General features: G+C 36.6%; 1 protein-coding gene across 4 annotated transcripts in view; it reads right to left on the minus strand.

The window, feature by feature from the left end:
- ERBB4 (erb-b2 receptor tyrosine kinase 4) overlaps positions 1-14,048 on the minus strand; it is a 1,037,128-nt gene that overhangs the window by 250,873 nt on the left and 772,207 nt on the right. For 2 of the 4 annotated variants that reach the window (XM_058664956.1, XM_058664954.1), the window contains exons 15-16: positions 7,712-7,866; positions 143-217 (exon numbers count right to left, since the gene is read on the minus strand). In XM_058664956.1, the coding sequence (XP_058520939.1) occupies positions 143-217; positions 7,712-7,866 (230 nt within the window). Of the gene's footprint in view, positions 1-142; positions 218-335; positions 381-7,711; positions 7,867-14,048 lie in introns of all 4 variants that reach the window. The other 2 variants (XM_058664957.1, XM_058664955.1) reach the window with 1 other exon arrangement.

Consider the following 14,048-nt stretch of genomic DNA (forward strand, 5'->3'; position numbering starts at 1 on the left):
AGGAAAAAGATAAGAAAGGTAGCTTGATTTTTGCATTTTTCATAATACTCTCTCATAAATGTAATTCAACTGGTTAGTAATTCTTCTTAATGGTAATTGGGAAAGGATTTGAGTGACAAAATGGAAACATGGTAGATGTTACCTAGCATGTTGTGGTAAAGTGGAATGGCCCGTCCATGGGTAGTAAATGCAGTCATGACTAGTGGGACCGTTACACCTGCAGGCAATTACAGAACAGAAAACATCATTCTCCATTCACAGTGACATGCGTACATGCACCACTGCTCACACAGGAGCCTTGCAGGAAGAACATGGGAAGCAAGCACACCAAGTACCTATCCATGAGGCCGACGCAGTCTTCAATACTTGGGCCTATGCACCTGTAGAAGACGCAAATGTTAAAAAACAAAGCAAGAAATTAAAAAAGCACAAGTAAATAAAAGCCCATCACATCTAAAAGAATATGTACAATAACTATCAAGGTAGTAGATAAGTTGTAATTATTAGACAATGTCTGAGACACTATGAATTCCAAATCAGCAAAAGTATCATTCATTGGTTGCCTATAGAAATGATTTGCAAAGACATATGTCCACAGAGCAGGAAATTTCAACCTGGTTATGCACATAACCTCCAATTTCACACAAATAACTTCTAGAATTTCTCATTTCTTTTCACCATTTATAACTATATGTCTGGATGAATAACTTTATATCTCAGTGGTTATAATAATTTTCATGTATATAGTTCCTAGTAAGACTAAGTAAAATTTAATATAAAAAAGCAGCATGAGTAATTCAACATAGTATGCTAATCTGTTGTTTAGTATCTATTAAAGATTGGATATGGCAGAAAATGAGTTAACATGCTCTACTGCTGTTCTCACAGATGCTTAACATAATCAAATTGTTCTGGTCCTTGTTTGCAACTGTGCTTAATACACATGTATCAGAAAAAAATAAATTTATTTTAAAAGCAAATTAACTAGTTAGTCATACTGTAGTTTATCTTGATACTCTTTTAAAACATCAGAGTAATAACAGTCAAAGCAGAGTTTAAACTGCAATAATAATAGCCTCAAACAATAAGTAAATTTTATGTAAGTAAATTAGAACCTCCAGAAACTCCACTACCTAACCGTTAGATATTTATAATGCCACAGAAATATAAAGATGTCTCCTACAGCTATGGTTTATAGAACTGCCTAATATGTTTGGTAATAAAAGGCTTATATTTTTCTATATACTTAACTTTCAAAATTGAAAATGAAGCTAAAGTTAATATGATTACATAATGGGCCCAGCACAATGGATCTATTGGCTAATCCTCCACCTGCAAGCTCTGCATCCCATTGGAGTGTTAGTTCCTGATCCAGCTGTTCCACTTCTCATCTAGCTCACTGCTTGTGGCCTGAGAAAGCAGTAGAAGTTGGCACAAAGCCTTGGAACCCCACGACCACATGGGAGACACAGGAGAAGCTCCTGGCTCCTGGCTTTGAATCAGCTCAGCTCTAGTTATTATGGCCATTTGGGGATAGAACCAGTGGACAGAAGAGCGCTCTCTCTCTCTCTCTCTCTCTTTTTCTCTCTCTCTTTCCTCTTTCTGCAAATCTGCATTCCAAGAAAAATAAATAAATTTTCAAAAAAAAATTTATCACTGATAAGAATACTAGACAATCCAGCATATTTTAGGCATTTGTTTTCCTTTTTAATATTTTAATGTAATTTTTAATTAATTAATCAATTCTTTCATTAAACTGAACAGTCAGATATACAGAGAGGAAGATCTTCCATCAGCTGGTTCACTGCCCAAGTGGCCGCAATGGCCAGAGCCATTGCCAGGAGTCAGAAGCCTCTTCCAGGTCTCCCACTCAGGTGCAAGCTCCCAAGGCTTTGAGCCATCCTCCACTGCTTTCCCAGGCCACAAGCAGGGAGGTAGATGAGCGGGGCTGCAGGGACACGACCCGGCATCTATACAGGATCCCGGTATGTGTAAGGTGAAAACTTTATTGTGTTGGGCCCTGTAGTTTTTAATTTTTAGCTGATTCAACACAGCTTATTGATACAGTTCTAAGAATATAACAAAACTTTCTTCTTCCTTATCTCCTTCCCATTGCACCTCCCACTTTCTTTTCCTTTTCTTTTTTTCTTCAGTATCTGAGAAAATCTTCTAAATTTACTACAGTAAAAAGGTTTAATGGTTCATTAAATAAGAAGTTGAGCAAGTAAACAATGGACAGATCTTAGTTTACTGGAAATAAAGACAAAGGCTGCAGACAATTATTGAATGAAAAAAGGGTTTCTGTTAATATAACTGATCAAATAGGAAATAGATGATATATCAATATAGCATTAAATTAGTGTAACACCCCATTTTAAGAGATTCAACTTTAAAATGAAAACTAACTCCTATAAAAGCTTTCAAATGGTCTTAGTTGGTTTTCTTTTTATTCTATTCTGAAGCATTTAGCCTTTCTGAGTTCCGTTTACATTTTTTTTGAAAATGTGTTTTGCTGAAGTATTGCCATTTTGTAAAATTAACAGTCTAAAATTTATTTCTAAGTGAAAATCTTTATGGTTAGTTTGCAATCTTCATAATAGCTCTTGAAAGATAAAAATATTTGAAAGCAAAATTGAACTTGAGGAGAACTTGTTAGTAATGAAAGTTCTTCATTCATTCAAGGAATCAAATATGAACATAACTACAAGTGATCCTATTGTTTTAAGAGCTATCAAAGGAAAAAAAATTAGGAATTAGACACTCCTCATTCTCAATGAGCTCACAATTTAATAAAGTAGCCAGATGTAGGAACAGATGTGTATTATGTAGTGTGAAAAAATGTAATAAGAGACATGAACAAATGGCTTAAGGAAGTGTGAAGGAGGAACATCTTGTTGAAGCCCTGAAGGTCATGGAAACACTCTTGGAGGAGTAGGAAATTGCATGTTGGGAATGTGACAGCTAGGATTAGGACGATAGGAATTGTGAAAGGGTTAAAAAAAGCGTGTAGCTATATACGTGATCAATTGTAAACAATTTTGAAGAGTTAGAGAGCAAGATACAGGGCAGCACACAGTGGAAAAAAGAATGAGCTTGAGTGTAAGGAGTCAGATTTTGATGGCTACTTAATTATAAATTAAATGGAACACTACTGCAGGTGGCTAAGGGAGTAGTGAACTTGAGAGATTGGCATTTTAAGCAGATCTCTTTGCTCTGTGGATGCTAGGCAGCTGGAAGACAGGTGGACTTCTCTAGCATTGAAAATACTGTATCATCTGTGTAACAGATGATGGAGCAAAATTAGTGAAACGGTAACTGAGCGGCAGAATGGACAGGTGCCACAGACTATTGAGAAGTATGTAAACAGAAAATCTGATTGTGGTTTAATGATGGAAATGAAAAAGCTCAAAGGGTTAAGGATGACATTTTTCCAGCTCTGAGAATCGTGGAGTTATCAATGACAGAATCCAAGATGAATCGAATAGCAAGGGCTAAGGCCACAAAAAACTTGCTGAGCTGATGGTGGAGAGCATTAGAGACTTGTCCCTATTTTTCAAAGGAGGATGAAAGAAAAAGCGCAAGAATGGGGGTATGAATGAAATGGCACCAACCCTTCTAAATACAGGAAATTATGCATTAAACAAAGTAGACTTTATACTCTTACACTTTGTATTAAAAATTGGCATATGTACTTTACATAGATTAAGCAAGACTATCGAATATGAGAAATAACAAACCTTTAAATGATCACAATTGCACAAAATGGAAGAAATGAAACCTAAATTGACATCAAATTCAAGTAGGGTAAGGCAATTATTTTAGCAGTTAAAACACCTGTTGGGAGGCCCCCTTTCTTTTCAGTGTGTTTGGCTCAGAGTCCTGGATCCATTTTCTATGTCACTGTGGCTGGATTTGGGGCTTGGATCTGTCTCCTAAATCCAGCTCAGTACTGATGCACACACTGGGTGGGGGGGTGCAGTAGTGATGGGTTAATTGGGTGGGACCTTGTCTCCCAAGAAGGAGAACTGGATTGAGTTCTTGGCTCCCAGCTTTGGCTCTGGCCCTGGGGAATCGTAGTTGCAGGCACTGGGGAATGTTACAGCAGAAGGAAGCACTCTCTCTCTTTCTGCTCCCAAATAAATATATTTTTTATAGTTGTGTATTCTCCTAAATACTCCATTCCATTTTTCTAAAAATAAAGAGTTTGGACTTGAGGCATAGTGATAACATCACATCGGCTTCCCATATGGGCACCAGTTCGTGTCCCAGCTATCTTACTCCTGGCTCAGCTCCCTGTTATCAGCCTGGGAGAAGCAGCAGCAAATGGCCCAAGTGTTTGGACCCTTGTCACTCACATGGTAAACCTTGGTGAATTTTCTGGTTACTAGCTTCTGCCTTTCAGCCTGACCCACCACAGCTGTTGAGACTATTCAGGGAATCAATCAATGAATGGAAGATCAGGCTCTTTTCCTCACTTCCCTGTAACTCTGATTTCTCAAAACGAACAAATAAATCTTTAAAAAAATAAATAAAAATTTTAAAATAAATGAACATGAACCCAAGTGATGTTGTTACTGTCATTTTGTTTGCTAATCAATTTAGCTTGTAACTCCTATTTTAAAATGCCTGTTACTAATTCCAAATAGGAGCACCCTTCCTCAGTTTTACATTCTTGTCCATTGCTGAAAAGCACAGCACAGAAGGGTCTGATCTCTAATAGAGGTGTAAATTGAAGCACATAAATTCACTCGACTGTGAGTTCATGAAGGTCAACAGTGGTGCCTTGCTCAATTCTGAACTTGCCCGTCACTGCCTCAGACACAAAGCAGGCGTCTAACACAGCAAAGCTGAGAATGAACAAAAGAAGAGAAGCCTGCTAAAGTAAGCTTTCTGGTCAAGAAAAATGAAACATTTCCATTTTTCCTCCTCTAGGGATATTAGTGAGAATATCTTGATGGAGGCTAAATGGAAAGCCTATTTTAAAAGTAGCTAAATAACATATTAGGACCAATATATTTAATGTACATTTGGAGTCATAAAATGCTTTTAAGGTATTACAAAGATAATTCTGTTTTCAAAAAAAATCATTAAATGGTATTCAAAGTAAAAATTTTACCTCTGGAAATGTAATTTGAGAGACTATTTCCATTAACTTAATTCTTGAATTATCTGACATAATATTGGCATATGTAAAAAGAAAGCTATTTTCCAAAGTGAAGTTAGCCTGGTGAGTTCACACTTTCTGAGAGGTCAGTTATTACACATGTTCAGAAATAAAAATAGCCACTCATTTCATTATTCCCACTGCCCTGTGATCCTTCTAGGAAAAAGAACACACTTATGCAACCCGTATCTGGAAAAGAGGGACACACTGCACAGAACACATTGTTGTTTCAGTGCAGGATTTCAAAGCACAAAGACCATGTGCCAAGGAAATCCATGCGGGCATTTGGGAATTCACAGCTTCCTCAGAAGAAATCCCTTTACTCTTTTGGGGCTAGAACTACAGCATGGTCATGAAATGATTGAGGAGGGACAACAAGGGAGCCGGTGGGAGAAGGATGGCAGGAAGTCAAGTGAAAATAAAAATCCCTCGAACTCAGTAGACAATATATTTTTAACTTAGGATTATCAGGTTGTACAAAATTTAAATTCTATCTCATCACATTGTAGTCATTAGTTGTTAATGACATTTTGTTATTTTAATTTTAATTAAAAAAATTGTAGATTCTAAATGACTTGGTGAAATTTATTTCCTGTAAGTCCTTCATCCTCCCTTTTGGTGGAGATCCAAATTTTGCTGCCAGAGCAAACTGATCTCTTTTCACTGTCCTCTTTGTCTCCTTCTGCCTGCTATATATGTTTTCTTTTGTTATATAATCATGATTTAAAGGGGCTGGGAGGAAGACACCAACCACACATCTTGAGTATGGCTCTGTGATCTCGCTTTCATTTCCCTAATGGCTTCATTGTAATTAGATTTGCAAAAACAGCAAAAGGTCTCATTTTGAATGGCAACAGCTGTTGACATCAACATTATATTGAATAATTTACTGGTTTAATTTTAGCTGCAAAACAATAAAACCCTCTTGTGGATGATTTTAGCTTGCAAAGTTTTCTCTTTCTGCTGCTGACTCTTCTGCTCCAACTGTACCAGTTGGTTTTTTTGTGAACTATTCTCAAGTGTGCCAAACACACACACGGGGAGTAGCTTATTACTTCCAGTTTCCTTGAAGCAAAGTGCTTATTATGTAAGTATTTCAGCTTTCTCCACCTATGCACTTCTGTACAAACCAATGAGACAGCAGTGACCTCTTCCATGTTGAATTTGAATTTGAACAGCAGACACGACTCTATCTTCTGAGAACTTGCCACTTCTCAGGGTGATAAGCTTATTCCTTGACCTGCCGGAAATCTTAGCAGCATCTAAAAATGGATGTTTTCTTGGCAGAAAATGATGCTGTTTTCTTTATGTCTTCAATGTCCCTTAGCAACTAACTCTTAATCTGGCAGAAAATCTCTTTATGGAATCTCATGCTTCTGCCAGATCAAGTATATACGATTCTTCTCTACAAAAGCGGATGTTTCTATTTGTATGTGCCTATGCCTGTGGACACTCACAATGGAGAAGGTGTTTTATGGACAGGAGAAAGATAAAGTACAGAAATTGCTCTTAATTCTAAAATTGTTCACTTTGTGGAAGAAACAAAAATCCTTCTTACACAAAGTGGTTTGCTGTCTTTTCAAGAAATAGGGAATGGCATGTGTTAAAAGAATACCTTGTCTTCCACAGTTCAGTGCTTTTCTCCTTTCTTTCAAATAGACTCTTTCTTTGAAAGGCAGTTAGAGTTAAGAGAGGAGAGAGAGGAGGAAGGGAGAGAGAGAAAATCTTCCCTCAGCTGATTCACTCTTCCAATGTCTGCAGAAACCATATCAGGGCGGGCCTTAAGAAAGGAGCCAGAAATTTCATCTAGGTTTTCCACATGGGTGGGAGGATCTTAGGCAACTGTATTACCTGATGCTTTCCAGGCACATTTGTAGGAATCTGTATGAGAGTGTGGAATGTTCTAGATTTGAACCAGCAATTTGATGTGGGATGCAGGTGTCTTAAGGGGCTGTTTAATTCACTTCAAATAATATCTATTTCTATAGTGTGTGTTTCTTATTAAACTGCTATTACTACCAAAAGCAATCTATTCATTGTATGATACATTCCTAGAAAACAGAAAAAATGTACACCGGTGCTTTTTTCAAACAATGAAAGAAATTCTAGGTTATATAAGAACCTATAATCAGGTTATCTGTTATCTTTTAATCTATCCATCATGAGGTTTTCCTTTAGTTCTGCCAATACTACTTGTGCTTATATTTTGTTCGAGGAAGTGATCAATGTAGCTTGTCAAAAAGAGATGTCTTCTCTTTAAGCTTAAGTGTGACAACAAGAAAATAAGTGCAGAACACCTCTGTGAAACAGTCTCATCATTTCCTTACTTGCTGTTACCATATACCACAGTAATATTTACAAGAATTTTTGCAATGCACCCAAAGCATTTTTTCACACCAGCTTCATGGAGCTGTCCATAAAACTGTTATAGGGAATGTCAAGAACAAATATTTCAGATGATACAATTTTTCCTTCAAGAAACTAGTCCTAAACGTAGTTTGTGGAGGGACAGGCCAGGTTCAAGCCTTGGCTTGCAAGGATGCTTACCCTTGGGTGCAGTTGGGGTGGCAGGGGTGGCACTCCCGATCCTGATCAGCATACTTGAAAATGAAACTGTTTGTCCCTTGTAAGCCATCTGGACATTTTTCCACACAGTTTGGGCCATCCTTAAAATGAGAGCACTTTGTACAGTTATCGGGTCCCTAAAAAGTAAAAAAAGAAAAAAAGGAAAAAAAAAGAAAGGAAGAAAAGTAAGTGGGTGCTATTTGATCTGGAATGCATGCATGTGGTTTCCTGGGTGGCACTTCTGTGGATTACAATGGAACATTTTTCTAGCGCTATCAAAGTGGCTGAGGTCACAGTCATATAAACACTCTGAAGAGGAACCTTCAAGTTCAGTTTTGGTACCTTGTGTATGTCAAAAACATTTTAGCAGTACCTATGCTAAATATATATATTTGTTTTCTTAAAAGATGCCATATTCTAAAACACTTAGCTATTTTACATTTATTTTGCTAAGTTAATTTGACGTCTTCTTGAATGTTATATGAACTTGAGATTGCTATTCTCTTCAGCCACTCCTTCCTGAAACTTCTCCCTCTGACCCATTTCTCCCCAATATCCATACGTGTACAAGTGTCATAGTTCACATGGAAACAACTCAGACAAATGTTTACATCAGGTTTATCAACAAGGCCACTTTGCGAATCACAGCACAGAACACTGTACAACACTGGACATAACCATTCATTTGCTAAATAAGAAGGAATTGATTGCCAGTCAATACAGGAAATGGAGTCTATTCGCTAGATTGGCTTAGATTTTTATAAGGAAATTAAAGACACAGACAGGCACTGTAATTTGACAGTGCAAGGAACCAAGACACGAAGAAACATAATATTTAAGCTATTTTTAAATCAAAATAAAATGCACTATCTTAAAAATAGTTAAAATCTAGAGATTGCTGAAGCACCTGTTTATTTCACTATAATGCGAGGTTTAAGGTTCAAACAAGCAAAAATATGCTGTGAAAATTAATCTCCATTCTAGCTGAAGCCTTTTCTATTGGTAACCTCTCATCTCCTCCCCAAAAAGAATATTTTGCATTTTTCCAATTGTAACACCTGTTCATGGATACTTAGGCACGTAATACTGTCTATTATACAGAATCATTTACTGTGCAAGTATTCTCAATGGCACGATGTATTGTACAAGACAAGAGACATGCTTTTTCTGAACACAGAATAAGACTTGTTATTAGCAAATTAGGCAGTTATAGACTGAACTGAGAATTAGGAATGATTGTTCTATTAAATTTTTATAATCTAAGATAAGGTCCAGGTGAAATCAGAAGATATTTAAAAAAATCAAGAAACAAAGATCGACTTTATATTTAATCTTCAAGCATAATTAATTTTGTTCTTTGTTGTTTAAGCGTTTCTACTATTTGGCTGTATTATCATCATTTGAAATGTAATATCCTAAGCTGACATTACTAAAAAAAAAGTCTTGAAAATATCAAAAGGAATGAAATATATGGATTCCCACTTCATTTCCATAATAGAGAAACTTGCAGAAATGTATGTGCGTAATGCGCCCTCTTTTATCATTGTATTCCCAAATCTCTCCAGAGCCTCAGTGCAGTGAATGAGCTGAGCACAGTAATGGAAAATGAATATGAGATATTCTTCTTTATCCTTGAACCTAAACTACCTTTACACTCGATAATCTATCCTGGCAAATGAAAGATAATCTTAATCCTGGTAGACATGTTACATTTGTTTCTTGTGACAACAGATTTATTTTTAAGCTACTATAAGAGACACAGCTGCAATTCACCAGTACCCAATTCCATTATTCCACATACATGTGAAGACTATAATTCCCCTCACATGAGAGGAAAGGTATGGCTTGTTTTAGCCAGTAAAATGTAAGCGTGACATGTGAGAAGGCCAGTGCTAAACTCTCATCTTCTTTTCCTGTTGCCATGATTTAAGAGCCCCGTGTGTACTTGTAGGTGGTATATGCTCAAAGTGCGCTGGAATCCTGGGACACCACAGGGGGAGGGATGTCCTGAAACATTTCTCATGCTCAGTGTGTTTTTTCTTTTCTGAAAACCACTGCTAAATGCAGGCTATTTCCTATGACAGCACACCCTTTGTTAACCTGACTTCAACAGCTATATTTGCTTTCCTAAAAAATGTGTTAAGATACATTTTTAGGCCTTATCTATCCTTTCTCTCCTTGCTTCTCTGGCCTACATTTTTGCTCTCCTGCATTGTTCTCTAATTTCCCTTATCTTCCCCTACATTCCCACCTTTTGCTTCAGCAATACATCTGTACAGCAATAGTGAAAGTAAGATAAAAGAAATAAAACTGTAAAAGCAACAACGCAAAAAAGAATTTAAAAATTACAGGCAGACGATTATATAAAAGCAGACGATTCCCCTTATTTCATCTCTTTCTCTCAAGGTTTCCTAGAATTTCTGTCATGTTGAACTACCATCCTATATTACATACAACTGTCACTTTCAGAGAAAGAATCTTATTCTTATCAAACTAAAGACATTACTGTTGGAAAAAACTAGTGAACTGAAAAATGTGAGAAATCTGGAGTTGGGTTCTCCATAGTCGATGCATAGCTCCAATTCCTAACAACGTATTCAAATGCAGAGTAACTTTCTAGTCGTCATAGGCAAAATACCGTCATTTCTTAAATGGAGAAAGTAGCAACATAATTGAGATGTAATAATGTTCAGTAAAGATAATTATATATCCATTACTATCCCAATGGAAACACTGGCAGGCTAGAAATGTCATAACACCAGGAATAAGATTTTCAATAATTTTTTCAGATTTATTTGTATTTTTGCTGGAAAGGAAGATTAGATTTACAGAAAGAAGGAGAGACAGAGAGAAAGATCTTCCATCAGCTGGTTCACTTCCTAAATATCCACAATGGCCAGAGCTGAGTCAATCTGGAGCCAAAAGCCAGGGATTTCTTCCAGGTGTGTCCCACATGCATGCAGGGTCCCAGAATTTTGCGTCGTCCTTTACGGCTTTCCCAGACAATAAGCAGGTGGTTGATGGGAAGTGAAACAGCGGGGACACAAACTGGTGCGCATCTGCATTCCTGGCACTTACAAGGTGAAGATTTAGCCATCTACCACATTGGGCCCCCAACTCATTTTGATGACTTACTTTTTCACTTTATTATACTGTCAATCTTTTAAAAATATTATTAGATTTTATTTACTTGAAAGCCAGAGTTAATGGAGAACTGGAGAGACAAAGAAAAAAAAGAGAGAGAGAGTGGGAGAGAGAGGTGAGAGAGGTTTTCCATTTACTGGTTCCCCTCACCTTCATCACAGAGAGCCAAAATGGCCATGGCTGGCCAAACCAAAGCCAGGAGGGGGAGTCAGGAGTTTCTTGCAGGTCTCTCATGTTGGTGACAGGAACTCAAACACTTATTAAAAGTAATTCAGTAAAATTATACATGTTATATTGACATGTTCCTATATTACTATTTACAGGTTCCTATATTACAGGACAGAAAAAAAAAAACAGGCGCCAAAACACTGCATAGCAAGATTCAGGGTTTTTTTTTTCATAACTGCTACTATTTCTTAATGTGCATGAGAGCAGTTATTCTCACTGAGACTCTTTGGTTTTTCTTTCACTGCTCATGGGGGTCTTCTATTCTAACTAGACTCTGAGACAGACAGTGCCTCGAGTTACTGGAGGCACTTCCAGCAGCAGCAGCGCGGAAGGACAGCACCCACGTTCTTGATCCACTTTGAGCTTCCCGTGGTGATTTCCATGAACATGCGATTTCTACCCAGTTCATACCCACAACTTTCTCGAACAGTTTTCCTTTTGATCCCAGATCCTTGCATGGAAGATGACAAGAAGGTCAACTGTGCCATTCTGTGATCCCTTGTGTTCACCAGGAATATGACTGTTACCAATTACAGTTCTTGTGAGTTTGTAGGTGGATCCTGATGTAAAGTAGCTGCTAAACAACCTTCACTGAATAAATGAAAAAGAGATTTCTGAGACAGATGTTTAGAATAAAACGGATGGTAGAGAAAAATTACATGTGTAAAGAAAAATTAACCTTGAAAGTTTAATAAGAAATCAACAGAAATGACCAGTACTGTGATGCTTACAATGATCCACAAATACAACCTCAGAAAATGAGGTTGTTGTCCATGATTTATTAAGAAGTGGTGTTGTGAGACTATGTGCTATATACATACTATGCCTACATGAAATGAGATATTTGACCATCCCAGTATTGTTGGGAGTAGATGGGTCAACTTTTTGACATTTTATTTTCACATCTGAAGTTTAAGTCTCTAAAAGATACCCCTTTTCGCTCTCTGGTTTAAAATCTAGACTTATGTCAAGTATGTCTTAAATGAATTCTTACATGGATATCATAATTGACTTTTTTTTTTTTACACAATTACACTAATATTTTATTAATTCAAAAGCACTTTACAAGAAAATATAAGTATGGCTTCCAATAGGAATGTTATACCTGGACTTTGTACCAGCTCACAGATTTGAGTTTGCAAGGAAAAAGGCTTTCAAGTTAAACAACAATTTGTAACCAAAACTTTAATCCCAAGGATTCTCACAAAAACATATTACAAATGACAGCATGAAAAAATAATCTTGCACAGTAACTCAAAGTTCAGCTCTACAATGTACCCTTAAACTGGCAGGACACTGGTTATTTTTTGAAATCTCAATTTTTCCAATAAAGACTGTTATACAACAGCTATGTACACAAGATCTCAATTACAGAAGAGATTTATGACCTAAATGAAGGTAAACGTTCTTGAAACTTACCAGATTCTAAACCAATTAGAATTGACTTTTTAAAAATGTTTAAATGCATATATTTTATCATGCAGTTCAATAGGGTCAGGGATTTCCCCCTTTCCCCTCCCCAATTTTCATCCCTCTGTATCATTACAATTGTATAGTACTTCAAAAACAGTCATAGGTCCATCATTCTACTACTTAAGTGTATCCTGACACACAACTGACTTTAACTGCCAAGTACACACATTCATTTCCTGTTTCATGAAATTCTTTAGAGAATTCCCACTTCTCTTATGGAAGCCTAATATTTCACATTAATGCCCGTAGTGGAGAAAGAAAGCAGCTGCACTCGTCATGTGCACACTTGGAGAAAATTACATGTTAAACTGCCTTTTAGACGCTGGCTCTTCAAGCCAAATAACATCATTTCTTTTTCTCAGAGGTCTGATTTTCCAAGCATAAGCATCCTTGTGGAAGTCCACTGAATTGTCCAAGCCTTCCACATCCTTCTTTAGATGAAGTTCCAGAATGGTTCATTGGGGTCCAGTGGAAGTTTGGAGGGCTCAGTGATATTTCTTCCTAAGCTAATTAAGTGCTGAATAAGCACTCTCACAGAAAAAAATTAATACTATTTAATTTCAAATGAATTTTTATGAAGCAGCATTGAGCTCTTGGCTGCAATCAAATGTTGGAGGGATGATTCAATAAGAGGTAAACTGGAAATTTGTGTAAAGAAGGATGAATATGACAACTTGAATGACAAACATACTGTTTTCATATCAAGGAAAAGTCTGAATGACAGAAAGTAAAGCGAGCTCTAAAAAAATAATTATCAATCGTTCTCTAATATTAGCTTCAAACCACTATTAAACTTCATCCCTGATGAATTTCCTGAGCCTACTGTATCTCCTTGGAGTCTCAGATCTCAACTCTACTCTCTGCCATAATATTTATCATAATGCCATAGATTTTCATTTTTGAAACTTTGGCTTCCTCCTTCTCTACACTATACTTCACACATTAAAATGATGAAGCAGAGATACAAATGTATTACAGTATTCTTCAAACACATGAACTTTGCCAGTTTCCATGTTTCTTTGCAGGTTTTCTGAATCAAATAGTCAGACAACAAATTTACATGGCCTTCCTTAACACCTCAATATTCATCTCAAAAAGAAAATTCAGTTTTCTTCCAGTTGTGTTCCTATAACAGCTTATACCCATTTATCGTATCACTAAACTTTAGCCTAATTACTTGTGCAGTATTCTTTTCCACACTGCATATTCCGGGATAATACTGAGTCTTATAATTCTGTTTAAATATATCACCTAGGGAATAAAGATTTATGATGTTGAATATTTTAAGAGTTCATCTAACACAAAACATATTTTATTTTTATTTTTCATAATATGGTTCCTTAGGTTCAGAAATTTCCCCTTCTATGCTCCCCAGACCCACTCCCATCTCTTTTTTCCTGTATATTACAATGGTATAGCCCTTCAGCAATTGTGACAGACCATCATTCTTTAGCAAAATCATGACATTGTAGAT

Source organism: Ochotona princeps, chromosome 5, assembly GCF_030435755.1.
Source record: "Ochotona princeps isolate mOchPri1 chromosome 5, mOchPri1.hap1, whole genome shotgun sequence".
Lineage (NCBI taxonomy): Eukaryota > Metazoa > Chordata > Mammalia > Lagomorpha > Ochotonidae > Ochotona > Ochotona princeps.